A 24979-nucleotide genomic window follows, 5' to 3' on the forward strand; every position below is an offset into this window, starting at 1 on the left:
AAAAACCTTTTGCCTTATACATAAATTTTGTTTCTTTACTAAATATAAGAAAAATATTAAATATATTTATATTATTGTTTTTCTTATACTATAATCTGTCTTTGTGAAGTGAAGTGTCATGCATAAAAAACCAATATATAACAAGACAATTATCTGAGTTATGAACACATGGTTTTAAAGTCTGGGAATGATCATGTAATCACCGAAATGCAGCTTATTATTGATTTATTATCTATGGTTATGTACCTTGTACCTTAGAATTGCAAGAAATATTTATAATACTTAAAATTTTTCTTCTTAGTAAATAATAAAATATTTAATTTTTCTCACTTGTTTTTATCAACTTGTTTTTATCTCACTTGTTGCTGTTTTGTGGCATTTGCAAGATAATTCTTTTCAAAACTCATCATAAGGCATAAAATTATGCTGGGAAAAGAAAACACAGTTTTAATAGGCTACAAGGAGGTGTATGATCAGGTGCTACAGTGAGTTTGACAGGTGAAGTCGTAAGAGTTCAGAGAAGAAGATGTTACTGTAGACTGCTGTCGTTGGGAATGCACTGTGGAGGAAGTATGACTGAGATGGGCTTAGAAAGTAAAAAAAGTGTCTTATAAAAGAGACACCAGAGAGCTCTCTTGCCCCTTCCATCATGTGAGGACACAGCAGAAAATTCCCCATTTATGACCTTCACCAGACACAGAATCTACTAGTGCCTTGATCTTGGACTTCCGGCCTCCAGAACTGTGAAAAATATGCTTCTGTTGTTTATAAGCCACATAGTAAGTATACTTAGTATCCAGTGACTGAGTTCTTAACATGATATTATAAAGACTTCCACATGTAGCAAGTATTCTCAATATATGTTTAGGTGTTTCTTGAATGACTGAAAATGAATATACAGTATTAAAAAGCTGACAGTGAACATGAGGGCATTGGTTAACTTGACAAGGAGAGTCACTGAAAGTGAGCTGCAGAGTTTTAAAAGCAATCTGTCACTATGGAATATATAAATTCACTTCTGAACATTATCAATAATCTTATCAAATTAAGTTTTCTTAAGTAATATTCTAACAAAACAATTAAAAATGTATACAAGGTACCATAATAAAATTCATATACATGTACACACATACCCTTCCCACCAGACTTTAATTCAACATAAACATATTCCATTAGGTCTTAGGCATCATTCCCCAATTCCAGGGCTGTGGACATCTATAGTCTAAAAGGGAGCATGTTGGGCAGATAAAATATATTATGCTCACTTTGTTAAAGATGATGCTGCCCACATAGAAGCCCGTTGCCCAGGTGATTGCTTTGGGATGGGTGTGATTGTATTAATGTGTGTTGAGGGAGGGCTTTCGAGCCAAAAGGTTTTAAAAGGAAGAGAGATCACGTTGTTTGAGAGAAGAGTGATTACGTTCTAGGAGGAGCCCATGCTAGAGGAGAGCAGAGTAAGGCCACGTGGAGGAGAGGAGAGGCAGCCAAGATGGCGGAGTGCTGAAGAAGCTAGTTAGTGCAGAGTTTGGGCAGAGAGAAGGAGAAGGGGAACAGAGGTGAATAAGGCCGGTGAGCTAGGAACCTTTGATTCTAGGAAACTCAGATAAGTCAGTGGCTTTGAGAGCCCTGAATGGAAAGGGAAGTGTTTTCCCACTGTGTATTTCTCGCCTGCCAGGTGCAAGCTAAGATTAAAAATGATGGCTCACCAGTTCTTGGCTCCATTGTTTCATTACTGACTGTCCCAAATCTAATGCCAACCTGCATGTGAATGGCCACGATGGCGGCTCCTGGCCTTACAGAGCATCAATTCTTTTTTTTTATTTTAGCATCATCTTGCCTTCTGTTGATTATCCCCGAGTGTCCAGTGGTCTGACTCAGCAGATGATTTAGGTGTTCTAGAGAATGTGTGAGGTGGTTATTCGGTTCATTCAGAATAAAAACCAAAGTCCTTACAATCACCCGAAGGCCTTACATGATCTGTTCCCCATTCCTTTACCTCTCTGACCTCATGGCCAATGATTCTCCCCTGCCTCACTGCTCAGGCCACCCTTCAAGTCTCTGTTCAAAGCTTACATCTCTGCCCGGAACTAATGTGACTTATAATTGACCAGATCCTGAAGGAGAATTGTGGGGGATGAAGAAATAAACACAGAGAGACAAAGGATGTGATCAGGAGGTCTCTGTAGGTGATGACCTAAAGAGCGCAGACACCCCCAGTCAGCTTTATTTTATAGTGCAGAAAACAAAGCTGTTTGCAAAACAAGGGAGTCTCCGATACAAAATCACATATCTGAGGTATAAACAGGACCTTTCTCAAAAGTGCATGACCTTTCATCATGCATAACATTATAATTAGCAGTTCCACAAAGAAAGGGTAAAAGGAAGGGCATGTATTATAGATTGCCTCAAGGAGCAAAAACTATCAGAGGGTGTGGGGAACAGTTTAGCCTTTGGCTTAATCCTTAGACTGCAAAGACCTTGTCAGTTTACAGCCTGTCTCCCACACATCTCAATAAGGGTAACAGTTCTCCAACCTCTGGCATTTCCAATGCCTCTTAAAGTATTCTCCTTTTAAAAATATTTTTTTTCTCCTAAATACTCAGTTGTTTACTTCTTTATAATGCTTTCTGTCTATTACCACTTGTTGGTCAAATAAATTTGTAAATATGATATATATGTTTGCTCACTTATAGTTTGCATTGGGTGTGAGAGGCAGGCTGTAAGCTGGCAAAGTCATTATAGCCTAAGACTTAGTTTTAAGACTAAGCCTTTCCTGCTCTTTTAATGTAAGACTTTCTCACCACTAAACTTTTCCCCACACCCTTGACTGTTGCATGATGTGAGGTGGTGCACTTTTATGAGGAATTCCATTATGCCTCAGATAAGTGACTTTGTATCAGAGACTTCCTTGTTTATATATTGGATTAAAGGTTTTGATTTCTACCTATAAAATGGGGCAGAGGAGCCCATGCAGTAGGAGAGCAGAGAAAGGCCATGTGGAGGAGAGGAGAAGCAGCCAAGATGGCAGAGTGCTGAAGGAGAAGCCAGTTTGTGCAGAGTTTGTGCAAAGAGAAGGAAATGGGGAACAGAGGTGAATAAGGCTGGTGAGATAGAAACCTCTGATTTTAGGAAACTCGGATAAGTCAGTGGCTTTGGGAGCCCTAAATGGAAAGGGAAGTGTTTTCCCACTGTGTGTATTTTTCACCCACCGGGTGCGACTAGGATTAAAGGTAATGAACCACCAGTTCTTGGCTTTATTGTTTCATTACCGTCTGTCCAAATCAGATGCGAACCTGCACGAGCCAGAGGGCTGTGATGGTGGCCGCGGCTACTGGCTTTACATTTGGCGTAGTCTGTGGCAGGATTCCAATCAGATTGGTATGGAGCCACTCTTGTGGACCGTTAATGGCAAAAAGCCATTATAGATTCGAGGCTTGGCAGGGGGCTAAGTTCTCCCCCCTCCATCTCCATATTTGGCTTTGATGCTGAGTATTTGCACCCACTCCACTTCCTTCCTTGGGATGCAGGAAGCAATATACATGCCCTTCCTCTGACTCTTTGTTTGTTTCAGATGTTTGTAAATTTCACTAATGTATCCTGTTTTTGCCTTGGGAGAGTTCCTGTCTTAGCCTTTGATGTGCAACTTCGTATCAGGGTCCTTGATTTGCATATGTCTATATAATAAAGGGAACTGGAGCTATGAGGCACTCAGATACTGCCAGGCTGTTTGAGGAGTCCTCCCGGTCCCATCGGTTTTGTTCTGACAAAGTGTGTTTCCTCAATTCTGCACCGTTATTTGGAGCCGCGCTGGTCCGCGGCAAGCCACCACCACTTTGAGTGGTGGAGTAGAGGACTGGCTGCTGTTAATGGCTGTCCTTTTGGGGGCTGTAGGCTGGCTGATGTTTACAGCCATGTGTGAGGAAACCAAGAGCTCTATGGAAAAGGCTGCCTGGGACCTGCAAACCGAGCAGTGGAAGAAGATGGAACAAACATGGGAGAAAGAGATGCTGACCCTGGAGCTGGAGTGTAAAGCCAGTTGCCGCAGCCACCATCACAGCCGCCTGGCCCATGCAGGTTTATATTAGATTCGAACAGACAGTAATGAAACAACAAAGCCAAGAACTGGTGGGCCATTATCTTTAATCCTAGCTTGCACCCGGTGGGCAAGTAAAAACACACACTGGGCTCCAAAACTCACTCACTCAGCACTCACAAAGCTATTGACTTATCTGAGTTTCCTAGAATCAAAGGTTTCTAGCTCACTAGCCTTATTCACCTCTGTTCCCCATCTCCTTCTGCACAAACTCTACACTAACTGGCTTCTCCTTCAGCACTCCACCATCTTGGCTGCCTCTCCTCTCCTCCACATGGCCTTTCTCTGCTTTCTTCTCTAATGCTGATCTCAGGAACTGAGAGAGCAAGCTCCAGGTCTGCCCCGCTTTATAGTGTAGCAATCAAAACCTTTAATCCAATATACAAACAAGGAAGTCTCTGATACAAAGTCACTTATCTGAGGCATAATGGGATTCCTCATGAGAGTGCACCACCCCCTATCATGCAACAGTCAAGGGTGTGGGGAAAAGCTTAGTCTTAAAACTAAGCCTTAGGCTATAATGACCTGGCCTGCTTACAGCCTGTCCCCCACACCCAATACAAACTATAAGCGAGCAAACATATATATCATATTTACAAACTTATTTGACCAACATTTCACCCCTTTTGCTCACTTCACAATCTAAAGCACAGGTACTCCTGCACAAGGAAATTAAGCACATTACACAAATTACAACAACATGACAAATCATACAATTGCAACAATTACAAAGATACACTTCACCAGTCTCTGAGCACTTTGCCAAAAGTGCAAAATGTCCTCTGACTTCTTTCTAGCCATGGAAAAAGCTTCCCAGGGCAGGGGATGACCTTCAGTTAAGCCAACTTCACCCCCGTCAGGGTAATTCACAGTGTCCAAAATCCATTAGTCCATTCAACAAAGGAGCCAGTGCCCACTCCGGTCATAGTCCAGAAATTAGTCCATGCACATGGGGCCTCAGCCACACCCCCTCATCCCTGCCATCCTGGCAGGTCTTACACTGTCCCAAAGAGGAGCATCTGGCAATGGCAGTCAGCATTTCCATTTCTGCTCTGGAGAGCATGATGGCAACCACCCCTATGTCCCAAAATCACAGACCTACCAGGGGCTCGGTAAGTACTCCTTCCAGCTGGGTTCTCATCTCCTGGAGACTGTGGATTGCAACTCCAGACTGATTCTCCTCATCCTCCAAAGAGGAACTCAAAACATCAGCTCCTGCTGCCGGAATTGAGCCCCAGGCTGCCTTCGCCTTCTGCTAAGCAGGTGTTGCAGCTCCAGCCCTGGCCTCCTGCCACTGCTGGCTCTCCACAACATCCAGGGCAATCTGCAACTCACAAACCTGTGAATCTTCCTCCAGCAGCTCTTCCATTTCCAAGCAAATCTCGTGAACCTGGTCAGCCTCCTCTGGTGCTTGCTTCAGTTCCAGGGTCAGCATCTCTTTCTCCCACGTTTGCTCCAGCTCCTTCCACTGCTCGGTTTGCAGGTCCCTGGCAGTCTCTTCCACCGAGCTCTTGGCTCCTCATGCATAGCTGTAAAAGTCAGCCAGCCTACTATCCACAAAAGAACAGCCATGGGGAACCCTAACAGCAGCCAGTCCTCTACTCCACCGCTCAAAGGTGGTGGTCGCTCCATACTAAACTGTATCAAATCCTGCCACAAACTATGCCAAATGTGTGGCCAGTAGCCACAGCCACCATCACAGCTGCCTGGCCCATGCAGGTTCATATTAGATTTGAACATACGGTAATGAAACAACAAAGCCAAGAACTGGTGGGCCATTATCTTTAATCCTAGCTTACACCAGCGGGCAAGTAAAAACACACACTGGGCTCCAAAACTCACTCATTCAATGCTCACAAAGCTATCGTCTTATCTGAGTTTCCTAGAATCAAAGGTGTCTACCTCACCAGCCTCATTCGCCTCTGTTCCCCATCTCCTTCTCTCTGCACAAACTCTGCACTAACTGGCTTCTCTTTCAGCATTTTGCCATCTTAGCTGCTTTTTTTTTTGCCACACATGGCCTATTTCTGCTCTCTGTTCTCCAATACTAATCTCGGGAACCGAGAGAGCAAGCTCTTGGTCTGCCCCACTTTATAGTATAGAAATCCAAACCTTTAATCCAGGGATCCCCAAACTTGTTACACAGGTGGCCAGTTCACTGTCCTTCAGACCGTTGGAGGGCCAGACTATAAAAAAACTATGAACAAATCCCTATACACACTGCACATATTTTGTTTTAAAGTAAAAAAACAAAATGGGAACAAATACAATATTTAAAATAAAGAACAAGTAAATTTAAATCAACATATTGACCAGTATTTCAATGGGAACTATGGGCCTGCTTTTGGCTAATGAGATGGTCAATGTGCTCCTCTCACTGACCACCATAGAAAGAGATGTCCCTTCCAGAAGTGCAGCGGGGGCCAGATAAATGGCCTCAGGGGGCCGCATGCAGCCCGCGGACCGTAGTTTGGGGACCCCTGCTTTAATCCAATATACAAACAAGGAAGTCTCTGATACAAAGTCACTTATCTGAGGCATAATGGGATTTCTCATGAGAGTGCACCACCCCACATCAAAAAGGGTGGGAAAGCCTTAGGCTACAAAAATCCTGCCTGATTACAGCCTGTCCCCCACATCCAATGTAAACTATAAGCGAGCAAATATATATATATATATATATATATATATATATATATATATATATATATATATATATATATCTTTATTTACAAACTTAATTGACCAACAGATATATTGCAAAAGAATGAAATAATTTTACTCTTTACTTCACACAGTTTTCTACCACTATATTTTTATTTTTTTATTTAATTTAATTTTATTTATTCATTTTAGAGAGGAGAGAGGGAGAGAGAGAGACAGAGAGAGAGAGAGAACAGAGAGAGACAGGGTGGAGGAGCTGGAAGCATCAACTCCCATATGTGCCTTGACCAGGCAAGCCCAGGGTTTTGAACCGGCGACCTCAGCATTTCCAGGTCGACACTTTATCCACTGCGCCACCACAGGTCAGGCCTATATTTTTATTTTTTTAAGTGCGAGGTGGGGAGGTAAAGAGATAGACTTCCACATATACCTCAACCGGGATCCTTCCGGGATCCACCCACCGAGCAACCACCATCTCCAGCGAGATTCAGTCAAAATGAGCTATTCTCAGTGCCTTGGGCCAGTGCTTGAACCAATCGAACCACTGGCTGTAAGGCTTTGAGAGGGCAAGAGAGAGGGAAGGGGGAGAGAGAGGGAAAGAGAAGCAGATGGTCGCTTCTCATGTGTGCCCTGGTTGGGGATTGAACCTAGGACGTCCCTACACCAGGCTGATGTTCTATCTACTGAGCCAATCAGTCAGGACCATATTTTTATGGTAAGCATGTATACTTTAGCAGTAATTGTTCAAGACTGGGAAAGAGTCTTGAACAGAGCACAGGTCAACAAAATGGAGATAATATGATACTATTGAAGATGTAAATTGTTGGGCAGATAAAATATATTATGCTCACTTTGTTAAAGATGGTGCTGCCCATGTGGAAGCCCATCACCCAGGTGATAGTATTGGTTGCCCTTCTTGCTTGGGATGGGCATGATTATATTAATGTGTGTTGGGGGCAGGCTGTGGGCAGGCAGGATCCTTGTAGCCTGGGGTTTGGTTTTAGGACTAAGCCTTTCCCACCCTTTTTGATGTGGGGTGGTGCACTCTCATGAGGAATCCCATTATGCCTCAGATAAGTGACTTTGTATCAGAGACTTCCTTGTTTGTATATTGGATTAAAAGTTTGGATTTCTACACTATAAAGTGGGGCAGACCTGGAGCTTGCTCTCTCAGTTCCTGAGATTAGCATTAGAGAGCAGAGAGCAGAAGAAGGCCAAGGTGGTGGCAAAGAGAGGCAGCCAAGATGACAGAATGCTGAAAGAGAAGCCAGTTAGTGCAGAGTTTGTGCAGAGAGAAGGAGATGGGGAACAAAGGAGAATGAGGCTAGTGAGCTAGAAACCTTTGATTCTAGAAAACTTGGATAAGTCAGTAGCTTTGTGAGCACTGAATGAATAGGTTTTGGAGCCCAGTGTGTGTTTTTACTTGCCCACCGGGTGCAAGCTAGGATTAAAGATAATGGCCCACCAGTTTTTGGCTCTGTTCTTTACCAACTGTCCAAATCCAATGCGAACCTGCATGGGCCAAGCAGCTGTAGTAGTGGCCGTGGATGCTGGCTTTACATAAGTATAAATGGTTGACCAGAAAAAAAAAAAAAGTAAGGAAAGGAAAATATAAAAATATATAAAAGAAATTGGGAAATGAACAAAAGGAAGTGAAAATGAAAGTAGATATACTTTGGTTTTCAAAAGTATTCATTAGGAAATGAAAGAAAACTGATCATGCAGTTTCTGTTGCCAACTGTCTTGATATATGTGACGCTTGACAGCAGGGTATCCGAATGACCCTCTATGACAAAGAGCAAGTAGAGGCCAGCACAATGATTTTCCAAGAGAGGAGGAAGGGCTAAAAATAATCAGTGATCAACTGTTTTACAGTTTAAAGTTTTCATATCTCATTTTTTAAATGTAAAAAGCAGCTATAAATTTGTTGGCTGGACAGAAATTGCAATCTAATGTCCCCTGAAAAATCCTGATGTCATCAAGTAACAGAATTCATCTATAGATATCCTTGTTCTCAATAAATCCTTGCACCCTTTTCCATCAACACATTCTGTCATATCTATATTCAAAATCTACCTTGAATCTATTTATTTTTCCTCTATTCATCACCATCAACCCAGTTCAAGTTCACTACCGCCTGTTCCCACTGCAGTGGCCACCTGACTAGTCCCTCATGTCCACCTTAGCTCTCTCTCTTCCCCTTGCCATTCTTCTTTTCTACAAGAAAAGCAGGTCAATATTTCTAAAATGCTCATAGAATGAACCTAAAGTCCCGTGCATGACTTCAAGGGGCTCCAGAATCTGTCCCTTGTTCATTTTTCCTCCAGTTACCTTTAAGGTTTCCAACTCAGCTGAGACCTTTGTCACCTCAGCGTTTGCACATACTGTTTCTGCAGATGGAAATGTTCTTCTCCCACTCTGCAGATTTCCATTTCTCACAGACTCCCCCCAAACCCCTCCTCCTATAATTCAAATCAGGTCACATTTTGTATTTCTATATTTACTTGTATGGTATGGGTTTATCTTCCCCATTTTGCTGAAGCTATGTAATGACTATATGGAGGTTCATAATACTATCCTCTCTATTTCTGTATGTATTTGAAACTCACCATAATAAACAGCTTTAAAAGTTTCCTTCTGACTCTACAACACGGGTCCCCAAACTACAGCTAGTGGGCCGCATGCAGCCCCCTCAGGCCATTTATCTGGCCCCCACCACACTTCCAGAAGGGGCACCTCTTTCATTGGTGGTCAGTGAGAGGAGCGCTGTATGTGGTGGCGCCGCAAAGTGCAGCGTTGCTCACGTACAGTACTACTTCCGGTGACGCGGAATGCACGTGTCACAGCTCTGGAAGCGCATCGTATCACTTGTTATGGCTATAGCAATGACAAATATGGAACCTGACATTGACCATCTCATTAGCCAAAAGCAGGCCCATGGTTCCCATTGAAAAACTGGTCAGTTTGTTGATTTAAATTTACTTGTTCTTTATTTTAAATATTGTATTTGTTCCCGTTTTGTTTTTTTAGTTTAAAATAAGATATGTGCAGTGTGCATAGGAATTTGTTCATAGTTTTTTTTTATAGTCTGGCCATCCAACGGTCTGAAGGACAGTGAACTGGCCCCCTGTGTAAAAAGTTTGGGGACCCCTGCTCTACAAACTAAAGACAAGTATATCCATAATTATCTTAAACTAGTTCTTCAAATTTTGTATTTAAAAAATTTTACATTCTTTCTCAGGATAAAATACTGTGTCTTTGTTTTATTATATTAGAGACATAAAATGCCAGTATTTTAAAGTTCTTAACAAGGTGTTTCCAGCAAAAAAAGTGACTTTGAAATTAACATCAGATAACTTAAAAGAAAGGTCTGAAGTTCAATTTTTCTTTCACTTTTTTACTAAACCCTTTCATTTGAAAGCAGCAATATTATTCAATAAAAAATGACCCTGATCTAGTTCCAGTTTGTCACCTGTGAATCATTTAACCTCACTTAAAAAAAAATTGTGTATATATATATATACACATATATATATATGTATATATATATGTATATTTGTTTAGCAAGAGAGGGAGGTAGAGACAGACAGATAGACAGGAAGGGAGAGAGATGAGAAGCATCAACTCATAGTTCTGTCACTTTAGATATTCATTGATTGCTTTCTCATATGTTACTTGACCGGGGGGCTCCAGCCAAGCTAGTGACCCCTTGTTCAACACAGCAAACACTGGGCTCAACCAAGTGACCACGAATTCATGTCTATTATCTCATGCTCAAGCCAGCAAATTGAGTGCTCAGTCTGGTGATCCCATGCTAAAGCTGGTGAACTCTGGGTTTGGAACCTGGGTCTTCAGTGTCCCCGGTCGATGACTTATCCACTGTGCCTCCACCTGGTCAGGCTAACCTCACTTTCTTTTTAAATAACTAATATGCTAAAAAGGTAAAATTCTAAATTTTTATTTCAGCTCAAATTCCATTTTGCCATAATATGGAAGACAAAAAAAGGCATCATAAACAATATCAATATTTTTTTAATGAAGCAATAATTCAAAAGAACCCTTTTTTCTATTCATTCATGAGGTCATGACCCAGAAGTGGTTGTCACACAGAAGAATCTGCAGAGTGAGGATCAGGACCCGTTTTGTTTTGTTCAGAAGATTTGGTACTGTGACTCTTCCCTTTTCCATCAGCGTATTTGTGCAACGGGCTGTAGTACTGTTTCATAGTCTTTGCAGTGAAATTATGTAGTGAAGAAATCTGCTGCCAGTCATCCATGCTTGGAGTAAAGCATTCCTTTGGCTTTGTATTCTTAAAGAAACATTCAACATTCTCTTTTGCCAATTCGGCTGCATGTTCTGTGGCTTCACTTTTGAAAATCTTCTGCTCCTGTTCCATATAGATTTTCCAAAATTTCAGCTGCATATAACTTACTGGAGATAGGCATCGGGTGATGGATGTAATAATCAGAAACAAGATGATAACAGCTGCTATCAGGATCCAGCCTATTATCTATGAAAACAGAGAGAACTACTAGGAAAACACAGCAAAATAATAATTTAGTATGAAAAGTCCTCAAGTACAGTTTGAACTACTCAGCAGTTATGATGATGAACAAGCAACAGTGTTAGGTCTTAATCTCTTAAGAGAAAAGTATGGCATTGGCCTCCGAAACCCTCAGTACAACTGCTTGCTCTGCAAGTCAGTCATATTCCAAGTCACGTGGAGGGTTCAGGAAGATGCCAACATATCACTTCCCTAGAACTCAAAAACGAGGATTATCTGCACATCCAAAAAGCAAGAATTCATTTTCAGGAACTTCTGAGCTTTATATTCCAAGGAATAGTGTGGAGTGGTGGCTTAGAGCCAGGCAGACCCATTTAATTGTAGCAATTCTGCCTACCTATGGCTGGACAACCTGACCTAGACTCATTGTTTTCGCTATAAAGCAGGAGACCAATGTAAGGACCTAGCGCGGTACCTGGCACTGAGTAAGTTACCTGTCGCTAAATGAAGTGCCTTTCCTCCGTTTGCTTGTTAGCTCATTAGAAGCAAGAAACCATTCTTGTTTGTCTTATGCGTCTGGGGAAAGGGCACCGATTTCTACTTCACCAGGTGTGCCTGTGTTAGCCCATCGCCCATCTCCGTTCCTTTCCGCCACTCCCGGCGCTAGCGCCTCACCTGAGACTGGGCCCTGAGTTTCTTCAGGAGGACCTGCTCTGCAGGTTCTGGGGCTTTCTTGCAGGGCACCAGCGGCAGCTGGTCCATACAGGTGGAGTTGTTGTCACCCTGGCACAGGAACCGCGCCACGACGCCGCTCCCGCTGGCGGCGCACTCGTAGAAAGAGCCCCCGAGCAGCGCCACGGCCACCCAGGTGAGGGGCGCGAGCGCTGACTCCCCGAAGAGCAGCGCGCACACCGGGAACCAGCTCTGCCCCCGGCCGCAGCAGGTGCGGGCATCCGGCTCGTTGCTGCCGCCGGTTCCGGTGCCGGTGTCCCGCGCGCAGCAGCGGGTCAGCAGGCGCCATGTGCGACCTCTAACCACGTAACTCAGGAGGAAAAGCACCAGCGCGGGTACCAGCAGGAACACCAGGCCGTAAACCTCGTTCCACTTGGCGCTGCATGGGCACTCGAACACCACCGTAGAGAAGATGCGCTCCCCGCCCACAGTCAGCAGAGTCACCAGACCCTGGCCCAGGGCGTAGTGGTGTTTGGTGGTGTGTTCCAGCATCCTCCGGAACGTCTCCATTTTCCCCCTACCCAGAACGCAGCGGACAGGCCTGGGTGCTTCTGCGTCTTGGCTGGCCCGCTCCTGGAATGGTTTCGGGGGGCTCTGGTCTAGAGATTTCTACTCGGCTAAGCAGCTACTTCAACAAAAGAGAAGAGGACTTCTCTGGCCTTGTGAACTTTTGCTTTCTTATTTCAGCCAAACCAACCAGCGCTCACCCTTCCTTCCCCAATGCAACTGCTAAATCTAAACAATGCTTTCTACTTGGGCTAAATGAGGGGAAAAAAAACGTGATTTCCTCTATTGCAGCCTCTCTTTTTCTGAGCCCAATCCCAGGAGACCAGTTACCAAAAACCTGCTCATTTATGGGAAACATTCAAAGGCAGAGTTTTGGTTTCTTTTTCATAAGCTAATTTATAACAAAGCCCAGCTCCAGTGCTGGTGTCCTGATGTGTGTGCCCTTTCTGCCCCCTTTCTGAACAGAACCCCCAGCTTCATTCACCCTGACTATTCTCTCTGCCTGATCTCCCACAGGACATAAATGACATTCGAATTTATTATATTGATTCTGTCTTTTCTTTTTCTTTAAGGTATGTTCTCACACTGTTGGTATCTGGAGGAGTGTCCAATTCTTACTAAGTGACCATCAAGTTGATCAGTGGTGAGTAGGTGGTAGGTACACGGTTGTTCAAAAATACTACTTGAATGAAAAAAACATTTTCAACAGCAGCTACATCTAATTAACATGTTGTTTCCTCCACCTGTTTTCTCAAAGCACCATTGCTCTGACACAAACTAACCACTTCAGTGAAACTAAGCCTCACTTTATGCTGTTCCAGAGCAAGGTGAGGTACTTGAAGGAACATGGCCTTTGAAGTTAGGTGCAGTGTGTGTGTGTGTGTGTGTGTGTGTGTGTGTGTGTGTGTAATAAATTAATGCCTCTGAAACTCAGTATTCCCATCTGTAAAGTCAAGATAATAGTGCTTACTTTTCAAGACTGTTGAGCTGAGTAAATTGAGTGCCACATGTAAAGCACTTTTACAAACAGTGTGTGCATATTAAATTAATACTCAATGTGAGAGATTACCTCTTACATTGCAACTTTAGGATTGGACAACAAATATCTGTTGTACACAATTTAAGAATTCGAATGAATGCTGAGTTTAGACCAAGGACTGTATTCGGTGACTCAGCAACCCTCTACTACCTTAAGAGAATTGGTGTGCCCTCTGCTGTCCACCTCACTCCAAGGAGGGTGTCTGGATATGGAGTCTGTGTGGGCAGGTCCCAATGAACCCGTTCCTGTTGGCTCCCTTCAGATAGGTTTGCTTTATTTATCTGGGAAGAATAAATAGCCTACAAAACTGAGTGAATTTTTAGAGAAGGGGAAAGAAATGTATTATTCTTTTCTTAGTCCAACTTAATACCATTTTAGTTGCCTCCCACCACCAGAGCCTGGCATAAGCCCACCATTCCATAGCATTTTGATGAATAGCTTTGCTCTCTGGTGTCTACAGAAGCTGTCCCCAAATCAGGGTCCTCATTGTCATGCAGAACGTTGGGGGCTTTCTTCTCTGAGATTTGACCAGGTACTGCCAGGCTCCCTAACACTTGCAGCAAAATTGAAGGTTTGAAGCAGTTCACCTCTGTCCCATCATCTCTGTAATCCTACATTTCCAAAAACAAAACCAAAAAAACTTCCTTCCCTTGCTCCTCAGTGACTGGGATTATTGGATACCACAAGAACAAGAGAGATACTTTGCTTTCACTGGGGGTATATATCTCATTGAGATATAACTCATTATAGTGGAGAGGATATAGATAATGAGAAAGCCCTCAAGCTTATGCAGATAATTAGAATAGAATCATGTGGTAGAGTGTCCTAAGAAAGCTTCCAGGAGGAGAGGGCATTTAAGCAGAAATCTGAATGACCAGGGCTCTGGGGTGCCAGGAGCTTGGCGATCTGCAGTTGGAAAGAAAGCATAGAGATAGGAGTACTGAGGGTGGGAAAGAAGGAAGAAGGTGGTCATTCATGAGGGCAGAGCTGCAGGTTGAGGTCAGGTTTGGGGTTTTTATAGACCAGAAGATGTAGATTACAGTCCTGCCCAGAAACTCATTACAGACAGAACTACATCCTGACCTATTTATCCTGTCAGCTTGTGTCTCCCAACACCAATTCCTGGGGTTACCACCATGTGCTCCCCAATTATGGATCCCATAGATACTGTTTATCATTCCACACTTGTGACATGTTTCTATAATCCTGAGAGTCTAGGTCCTGCCTGACAGTCTGAATTTCCTCCTAACATCTGCAGTTGAGTCTAACACTCTGGCATCCACCCCCATCACCTCTGGAGCTGTAGTTGGTTCTAGTTCTGGGTCTATTGAAGATTACCAAGCCTTTTAAACACAACTCTGTTCTGAGAAAACATTGTTCAAATGTTTAGCCCTTAGTGGAAACAGAATGTAAAAAGAAAATTCAAGAAGTTTCCCTGAAAGGAGACAAAATAATATTTGAAAGACCTTTGTACTTTTGAAAATCCACAATTCAATGCCAATCTATCTTAGTTTTTAAGAAATGAAAGATTCTTATGTTAAGCACATTAGAAAACCAATGGGTATTGGTTTTGTTTTGTTTTTACTGTATTACTTTATTTCCCAGCACTATCATTATCAGTGGTTTCAGAAACCACAAGATATTTCTCAGTAAAGAAAGTAAGATAAACTATGTTTTTCTTTTTTTAGTGTGTCCATGTGCGCTTGCACATGAGAGAGAGTTAGAGAGAGAAGAGAGAGACCAACAGGGAGAGAGACGAGAAGCATCAATTTGTAGTTGCTTTGGTTGCTGTGTTGTAAAGAAAGACAGAGAGATGGGAGTATTGAGATTTCTGGGGCACCTTAGTTGCTCAATTGTTGCTTTCTCATACTGCCATGACTGGGTGGTTCTAGACAAGCCAGTGACACTTTGCTCAAGCCAGCGACTTTTGAGCTCAAGCTACTGACCAGGGGGTCGTGTCTGTGATTCCATGCTCAAGCCAGTGAAATGGCGCTCAAGCTGGTTTCGAACCTGGGACCTCAGTGCCCCAGGTTGACTATCCACTGTGCCACAACCTGGTCAAGGTAACCTCACTTTCTTATTAAATAATTAATATAATAAAGGAGTAAAATTTTTAATTTTTATTTCATATCTAAAATTCTTATTGCCATATTTTGTAAGTTAAAATAAATAAAGAGAAGAAGAAACAATCATAAACAATACTGATGTTAATTTTTTTAAATGAAGCAACAATTCAAAAGAACCCTTTTTTTCTATTCATTTATGAGGTCACACCTTAGTACAACTGCTTCTTACCCAAGTGGTGTTTATAGAAGAAATGCTGTTTATACCGGAGTTGTTATGACAGGAGTATCTACAGAAGATTTATTGCTGTGACTCCTCCCGCTTCTGTTCATGTATTCGTGCAACTGCTGTAGTACTGGTTCCTCGCTTTTCTTTGGTTTTTTATTTTTTTATTTTTTTTATTTTTCTGAAGCTGGAAACGGGGAGTGACAGTCAGACAGACTCCCGCATGCCCCCGACTGGGATCCACCCCGCATGCCCACCAGGGGGCGATGCTCTGCCCATCTGGGGGCGATGCTCTGCCCCTCCAGGGCGTCACTCTGTTGCGACCAGAGCCACTCCAGCGCCTGGGGCAGAGGCCAAGGAGCCATCCCCAGCACCCAGGCCATCTTTGCTCCAATGGAGCCTCGACTGCAGGAGGGGAAGAGAGAGACAGAGAGGAAGGAGAGGGGGAGGGGTGGAGAAGCAGATGGGCGCTTCTCCTGTGTGCCCTGGCCGGGAATCGAACCCCGGACTTCTACACGCCAGGCCGACGCTCTACTACTGAGCCAACCGGCCAGGGCCTCCTCGCTTTTCTTAGTGATGAGATCTACTGCCAGTCACATGGGCTTGGGGTATAGTATTCCTTTGGATCTCCACTCCCAAAGAAACATGTAACATGTTGCTCTGCCAATTCAGTTGCATATTTTGGGGCTTCACTTCTGAAAATTTTCTGTTCTCCATATACATTTTCTTAAATTTTTGCTGCATATAATCACTGGAGATTGGCATCGGGTGACAGATGTAATAATCAGAAAGAAGATCATGCCAGCTACTATCAGGATCCAGCCCATTATCTTTGAAAACACAGAAAAATACTAGGAAAACCACAGCAAAATACTAATTTAGTATTTAAATCCTCAGGTGAAGTTTAAACTACTCAGCAGTCATGATGATGAACAAGCAGCAGTGTTAGGTCTCAATCTCTTAAGAGAAAGGAATGGCAGTGGCCTCCGGAGCCCTCAGTACAACTGCTTGCTCTGCAAGTCAGTCATATTCCAAGTCACGTGGAGGGCCCAGGGAGATGTGCACATGTCACTCCCCTAGGACTCAAAATAAGGAATATCTGCACATCCAATGAAGCAAGCATTCGTTTTTAGGAACATCTGAGCTTTATATTCCAAAGAACAGCGTGAAGTGATGGCTTTAGAGCCGGGCAGACCCATTTAATTGTAGCAATTCTGCCTACTTATGGCTGGACAAACCACCTGACCTAGATGCATGGTGTTCGCTATAAAGAAGCAGGAGACCAATGTAAGGACCTAGCGCCGCACCTGGTTGGCACTGAGTAGGTAGCTGCCTCTAAATGATGTGCCTTTCCTCCATTTGCTTGTTAGCTCATTAGAAGCAAGAAACCATTCCAGTTTGTCTTAGGTGTCTGGGAAAAGGGCACCGATTTCTACTTCACCATGTGTGCTCACGTTAGTCCCATTGCCCATCTCTGTTCTCCCCGCTGCGTCCAGGGCCAGCGACTGACCTGCGACTGGGCCCTGAGTTCCATCAGGAGGCCCTGCACTGCAGGCTCTGGGGCTTTCTTGCAGGACACCAGCGGTAGCTGGTCCATACAGCTGGAGTCGCGGCCCTGGCACAGGAACCGAGCCATGACGCAGCTCCCACTTAGCCGCACACTGGTAGAAAGCGCCCGAGCAGCGCCACGGCCACCCAGCGCAGCTGCCCCGCTGAGCTCTGCCCGCACCGGGAGCTCGCTCTGATCCCCACCGCAGCAAGTATCGTGGTCGGTGCCGCTGCTGTCGCCCTGCGCGCAGCAGCAGGTCAGCGGGCGCCACGTGGGAGCTCTAATCACGTAGGTCAGGACAAAGAGCGTCAGCGCGGGTACCAGCAAGAGTGCCAGGCCATAAGGCAAGATCCAGGTGGCACTGCAGGAGCACTGGAACAGCACAGTAGAGAAGATGGGCACCTCGCCAGCAGTCAGCAGAGTCCCCAGAACATATATCCCAGAGCGTGGTGGTGCCTGGTGATCATGTCCAGGACCTCCTGGAACTTTTCCATTGTCTTCCTACCTAGACCGCAGCAGACAGACCCTGGTGCTTCTGCCTCTTGTCTGGCCTACTCCTCAAATGCTTTTGGTGGGCCCTGGTCTGGGGCTTTGTACTCTGCCAAGAAGCAACTCAAGAAAGGAGAAAAAGGCTTCCCCAGCCTTGAGAACTGTCGCTTTTTTATTTCAACCAAACCAGCCAGCCCTGGCTGACAACCCGGCCCAACCACGCGCACCATTGACCTCCTTTCCCAGGGCTGCTGTATGATGAGCTCTCTTCCAGTTTATGAGCTCTGAGGACTGACTCTATTCTACTGTAACCTTTGTGTCCACCCTTCTGACAAGAAACCGGGGCACTTTCCTCACCTCTCCTTCCCCAATACAGCTGCCCAATGCAAACAATACTCCCTACTTGGGTAAAATGAGAAAAAACATAAACTCCTCTGTTGTAGCCTCCCTTTTCTTGAGCCAAGTTCCACTAAGATCAGTTACCAAAAAACCTGATCGTTTATGGGGAAACATTACAGTGGTCCCTTGCGGGGGTTAGGTTCCAGATCCCCTGTGATAGGTGAAAATCCACGAAGTAATGACTTTATATATATTTTATTATTATATATTTTAAGGCATTATAAACCCTTCCCACACTGTTATTAACCTTTCCCAAACTCTTGTAAACATTTCCTATGCTCCTAAACACTTTCTATACTCTCCAACCTACCTAACTTTAACAACATAAAAAATTCTATATGGGTACTCACCAGTGAATATACTACAACGTGAATGATGAAGATAATGATTATTTTTATTTAATATTCTTTTATTATGTTTTAATTAATATTTTATATTTTTTTCCATTTTTTAGGCTAGAAAATGCTTATTTTACCACAAAAATGATTAAAATAATAAATATATAAAAATACCTATATATTACAAAATCCCACAATATAGAAAAAAATCTGCACTAGAAAATTAGATATATTCAATTTTAAAATCCGCATAACAGTGAGACTGTGAAAAGTGAACTGCAATATGGCAAGGGACGAATGTATTCAAAGGCAGATTTTGGGTTCCTTTTTCATAAACTAATTCACAACAAAGCTCAGCTCCAATGCTGATAACCCTAATCTCTGTCCTCTTTGTGTTACCCTTCAAAACAGAATCCTCAGCTTCATTCACCCTCACTATTCTCTCCTCTGCCTGATCTCCCACAGAAAATAAAGGACATTCGACTAAATGTACTCTATTGACTCTGCCTTTTCTCTCTTTCTGGCATGTCTTTACACTGTTGATATCTGGAGGAGTGTCCAATTTTTACTCAGTGACCACCAAGTTGATTAGTGGTGGGTGGGTGAGAGGCACATTGTTGTTCAAATATACTGCTGAAGGAAAAAATATTTTCAACTGCAGCAACATCTAATTAACATGTTTCCTCCACATTTTGTTTTCTCAAAGCACCATTGCTCTGACACAAACTAACCACTTCTGTGAAACTGAGCCTCACTTTGTGTGGCTCCAGAGTGAGATGAGATACTTGAAGGAACATGGTCTTTGAAGTTAGGTGCAGTGTGTGTGTGTGTGTGTACATGTAATAAGTTAACACTTCTGAAACTCAGTATTCCCATCTGTAAAATCATGATAATAGCAACTTTAAGATTAGATACCAAATAATTCTTGTACACTATTTAAGAATTTGAATGAATGCTGAGTTTTAGATCAAGGATTGTATTCCGTGACTCAACAACCCTCTACTACCTTAAGAGAATTGGTGTGCCCTCTGCTGTCCACCTCACTACAAGGAGGGTGTCTGGATATGGAGTCTGGGTGGGCAGGTCACAATGAAACAGTTCCTGTTGGCTCCCATCAGATAGGTTTGCTTTATTTATCTGGGAAGAATAAGTAGCCTATAGAACTGAGAGAATTTTTAGGGAAGGGGCAATAAATGTATTATTCTTTTCTTAAGCCACCTTGATACCTACTTAGTTACCTCTCACCACCAGTGCCTGGCACAAGCCCAGCATTCCATAGCACTTTGATGAATAGCTTTGCTCTCTGGTGTCTTCAGAAGCTGTCTCTAGATCAGGGTCCTCATTGTCATGCAGAACAGTTGGAATTCTCTTCTCTGAGATTAGACCAGGTACAGTATTGCCAAGCTCCCTGAACACTTGCAGCAAAGTTGAATATTTAAAGCAAATCACCTCTGTTCTGGCATCTCTCTAATCTTACATTTCCAGAAAACAAAAACAAAAAAACCTTCCTTTCTTGCCCATCATCTGACTGGGATTATTGAATACAACAGGTACTAGACAAACAGATATTCTGCTTTCATTGGGTTTATAGAACTCATTAAAGTGGAGAGGATATACATAATAATGAGAAAGTTCTCGAGCTTCTGCAGATAATTAGAATAGAATCATGTGGTAGAGTGTCCTAAGAAAGCTTCCAGGAGGCGAGGGCATTTAAGCGAAAATGTAAATGACCAGGGCTCTGGGGTGCCAGGAGTTTGGCGATCTGTGGTTGGAGAGAAAACACAGAGATGTGAGTATTAAGGGTGAGAAGGAAGTGGTCCATCCTGAGGGCCAAGATGCAGGTTGAGGTCAGGTTTGGGGTTTTTATAGACCAGAATATGTAGATTACAGTCCTGCCCAGAAACTCATTACAGACAGAACTCCACCCTGACCTATTTATCTTGTCAGCTTGTGTCTCCCAACACCAACTCTTGGGGTTACCACCACTGTGCACCCCAATAATAGATCCCATGAATACTGATGATCATTCCACCCGTGTGACATGTTTGCATAGCCCTGAGAGTCTGGGTCCTGCCTGATGGTCCACATTTCCTCCCGGCGCCTGCAGTTGAGTCTAACACTCTGGCCTCCACCCCCAGCACCTCTGGAGCAGTAGATGGTTCTAGTTCTGGGTCTATTGAAGATTATCAAGCTTTTTATACCTGACTTTGTTCTGAGAAAATATTGCTCAGGTGCTTAGCCCTTAGTGGAGATTGAATAAAATAGTAGTAGTATAGAAAGGATTCAATAATTTTTTCTGAGAGGAGAAAAAATAATATTTGAAAGACCTTTACACTTTTAAAAATCCACAATTTAATGCCAATTTACTTTGGTTTTTAAGAAATTAGAGATTCTCATGTTAAACACATTAGAAAACCTATGTTATGGATTTTGTCGTATTATGTTTTTACTGTATTAATTTGTTTCTCAACACTATTATTATCAGTGGTTTCTGAAACCACAAGACATTTCTGAGTAAGGAAATCAAAGTAAACTCATTTTTTCTTCTTTTTTTTTTTAGCACATGCAAGGGAGAGTTAGACAAGAGAGATAGATGGGAAGGGAGAGAGATGAGAAGCATCAACGTGTAGTTTCAGTATGTTAGTTGTTCACTGATTGCTTTCTTATATGTCCCTGGGCTAGGAATGGTCCAACCAAGTCAGTGACACTTTGCTCTAGCCAGCAACCTTGGGCTCTAGCCAGTGACCTTGGGCTTTAAACCAGCACTCATCCAGCGACCATAGCATCATGTCTATGATCCTGGGCTCAAGCTGGCAACCTCAGGGTTTCAAATCGGGGTCTTCAGAGTCCCTGGTTGACGTTCTTCCCATTGTGCCACAACTTAATCAGTCTAGATGATAAACTCCTGAAAAGAAAATACACATCCACATAGTTTCTTGCAGTCATCTTTAAGGGAGATGGTTCTCAAATAGCATTCTTTTAGCTTTCATAAGAGCTCAGACTAAAGGTCTGGCACAGGTTGGGATACAACTGCTAGAATCTAGCAAAGTGTCGATCTTCTGCCCTAGTATCACCTAGAAGAGTAAAATCAAATTAAGTTTTGTATCTTTTAAGTGCCACATGCAAGACAGAACTTTAGATTCCAAATTAAACAAGTAAATTTAGAAAGTGTGACACTTTTAATCTGAAAGAATACTGTTCCGTGTGTTATAATTTGTAGATATATTCCTTAAGCTAAGTATAGGGGGGCTTCGGGTTATAACACAGTTCTGTTCCTATGACAGTGACATAACCCAATTTTGGTGTAAATAGAAACACACCGTAGCCCAGTGGTTTTCAAAGAGCATGCCAGGGCACACTGGTGCACTCTAGAAGATTTCCAGGTGCGCCCTATGGTATTCCAGGGAAATGTGTGCCTGTTGGGGACCAAAAAGCAACAGGGTTTTTGGAGTTTAGATTTTTGGAGGACAGAGGTGTGGGGAATTGGCTGTAAACTGACAGTCTGCCCAACCCCCCACCTCACTTACCTGATTAGGTTGCAAAAGGCTGTTAAACTGTGGTGCTGGATTGTTTACACTACCCCCCATGTTCCCCAGAAAGACTGGAGGCAAGTTTCTACTATCCTTTGTTTGGTGTAAAGTTAAGATTTGGTAATGGCCTCACTCTGCCCTATAAATAAAGCAAGATCTGGTTTTGGGGTGTGTTTTGTTCTGGCCAACAGCAATAACAGGGCCCTCCTGACCCCGTAGTTTCTTAATTCCGCATATTTTTTTAATTCCTCACAGGTTCCACTCAATATCTGAAATTACTAGCTGCACTGGTTTGTGGCACATGCCCTGATATAAAAATAAATATAGTTCTCTATTATACCATTTCATTACAAAAATACTGCTCTTTTTGTTAACACATCTTTATTATACTTATTATTAACACATCATTACATTATTTTTAGATAAATACACCCCCAAAATTGGATAGATTTCTCAAAAAAAAGTGTGATATTGAAGAATTCAATTCTGGAAGTGAGCAAAAATTAAGTGTAAATAAAATAGGACTTGAAGGCTGACGGGCAGAATTTAATTTATAGCATTTTCCATCACTTAACACTGAACAATACGATTGGATTCGAAACCCATTCACAGAAGCTTCAAGTGATTTTGGTTTAACATTAACAGAAGAAGAAGAACTGGCAGCTATATCCACTGATCGTGGATTGATGATTACACATAAGGAATTGTCTCTTGAAGCCTTTTGGATTTCTATAAAAGAATAATATGTAGCAATATCTAAACAAGCTTTGAACATTTTACTACAATTTTCAACATCCTATTTATGTGAATTGGGAGTTTCTACCCTCAACACAATTAAGAGTAAAAAGAGAGGAATTCTTCAATGTATTGAAGAGGAAATGAGAGTTTGACTTTCAAATATATGCCCAAACTTTGAAGAAATTGCTAGGACACATTAGGCTCATGTTTCTCATAAAAACAAGAATAAAAAAACAACCTGCTGAATTTACTAAATCTTAATAAGAATGTATCTATATATATAAAAATATAACTTTTTGTCATTTTTTTATTTTTTAACCCCTCTTTTTTATGAATTCTAAAAAGCATAACTCAAAAAATGTAACAAAAATGTTTTTTAATGTCAGAATAAATTTAATTTTGTCATATTTATTTCATTTAATTACCATAAAAGCATGCTTGGACTTTTTATGTATTTTCTTTAATATTTGACTTAATTATTATAACATATTTCTCAGAAATTTGTATATAGTGTGTCTACAATTATTGGTAGGATTTTAAATGCGCCTGACTTCAAAAAGTTTGAGAACCATTGCCCTAGCCTATATCACTTACCTATCCTAACACAGTTGTAATATCATAATCTAGAACATAAAAAAAAACAACTAAGTCATAGAAAGAAGAAAAGGACATAAATATACTATACACTGGACTGTAGTAACAGAGAAAATGACAAAAATGAATGTAAAAAAATTCCTTATCTTTACTCCTCTGGTTGGCTTACCCACTGGAAGAGGCCAACTCTCTCACTCATATGCCATGTTGTTGCGTATTCTTCCACTAAGCACAACCAAACTATTTCACTAACATACTCTGTTGAGCACGACGTTGATGGTGTAAGCTGAAACACTCACGTTTCAATTTTTTAAAGTTTTTATGAGAGTGAGCATTGTGAACTTGAAACATTGTATGTCAGGACTGTCATAATAATAAATACTCAAAAAGTATTGTCCATTATCGTCATTCTTTCCTCCCATGACTTTGACAACCAACTGTGTGTCACCATTTCCAAATCTTCATCTCTAGCTCCTCCCTGTCCTAAGTTCTATACACATTTCTGATAGCCTAGCCACTATTTCTGCTTCTTGTTTCTAGCAGTGACTTCAACCCCTAAATAGAATTTACAATGTATTTCTGCTCCAGAATTTTTAAGTCAGTTAAGGATCTCAGTCTTTTTTTTTTTTTTTTTTTTTTTTTTTTTTACAGAGGCAGAGATAGACAGGGACAGACAGACAGGAATGGATAGAGATGAGAAGCATCAATCATCAGTTTCTCGTTGCGCATTGCGACTTCTTAGTTGTTCATTGATTGCTTTCTCACATGTGCCTTGACCGTGGGCCTTCAGCAGACCGAGTAACCCCCTGCTGGAGCCAGGGGCCTTGGGTCCAAGCTGGTGAGCTCTTTGCTCAAGCCAGATGAGCCCGCACTCAAGCTGGCGACCTCGGGGTCTCGAACCTGGGTCCTTCTGCATCCCAGTCCGACGCTCTATCCACTGCGCCACCACCTGGTCAGGCAAGGATCTCAGTCTTTTAAACTAGAACACTCAGGGTCACCTGTGGGTGCTCTATTCTGTCTCAGACTGTCTTCTAGATGGGTCATTTCTCCCTACCCTCACTAAAAGTGGGCCAGAACCAGTGGTGGGAGTTACCTGGTTTGCACCATTTCGGCAGAACAGATATTTAATTTTTTGTTGAGTTCAGTGAACTGGTTGTTAAAACCGCACATGTAATCAGGGTTCTCTCTAAGGTGGGCTCCTGTACCAGCGTGGAAATTACACAGCTGATGATGCTTGGACAACAGCGAAGAAAATTGCAAGTGAGGACGCCCATCAAGAAGAAATATGGAAATAACTTAAATAACAGTTTTACTGGGTTTTTTGGTCAGGTAATATTTAATATTTTTTATTATTATTTTAAAACTCTTGTAACATAATCTTATTTAAGTAATAAGTGCATGAAATAATAAACTACCTTTTGGTATATCTTTTTTTTATACTTAAAACGGTCATTAGTGCAGAGAACCGGTTGTTAAATTATTTGAATTCCACTTTTGACTGGACCCTTAGTACT

General features: G+C 42.4%; 1 protein-coding gene and 1 pseudogene across 1 annotated transcript; both read right to left on the minus strand.

The window, feature by feature from the left end:
* Positions 1-10774: 10774 nt before the first annotated feature.
* Positions 10775-12729, minus strand: LOC136316203 (calcium homeostasis modulator protein 6-like). The gene is made up of 2 exons (XM_066248065.1): positions 11937-12729; positions 10775-11267 (listed from the first exon to the last, which is right to left on the minus strand). Exons 1-2 carry the CDS (start codon positions 12501-12503, stop codon positions 10860-10862), a joined length of 975 nt encoding a protein of 324 aa, XP_066104162.1. The 5' UTR covers positions 12504-12729; the 3' UTR covers positions 10775-10859.
* A 1635-nt stretch (positions 12730-14364) lies between these two features.
* LOC136316445 (calcium homeostasis modulator protein 6-like) lies at positions 14365-17871 on the minus strand (annotated as a pseudogene).
* Positions 17872-24979: the final 7108 nt, after the last annotated feature.

The sequence above is a fragment of the Saccopteryx bilineata genome, chromosome 12, assembly GCF_036850765.1.
Source record: "Saccopteryx bilineata isolate mSacBil1 chromosome 12, mSacBil1_pri_phased_curated, whole genome shotgun sequence".
Lineage (NCBI taxonomy): Eukaryota > Metazoa > Chordata > Mammalia > Chiroptera > Emballonuridae > Saccopteryx > Saccopteryx bilineata.

What these genes read in the sequence shown, in the direction of transcription:
- LOC136316203 (XM_066248065.1), bottom strand. Translation starts at nt 12,503, where the DNA reads ATGGAGACGTTCCGGAGGATGCTGGAACACACCACCAAACACCACTAC. An exon ending in AACTCAGGGCCCAGTCTCAG is followed by an intron (nt 11,268 to 11,936) that starts GTGAGGCGCTAG and finishes CTGTTTTCATAG; the next exon opens with ATAATAGGCTGGATCCTGAT.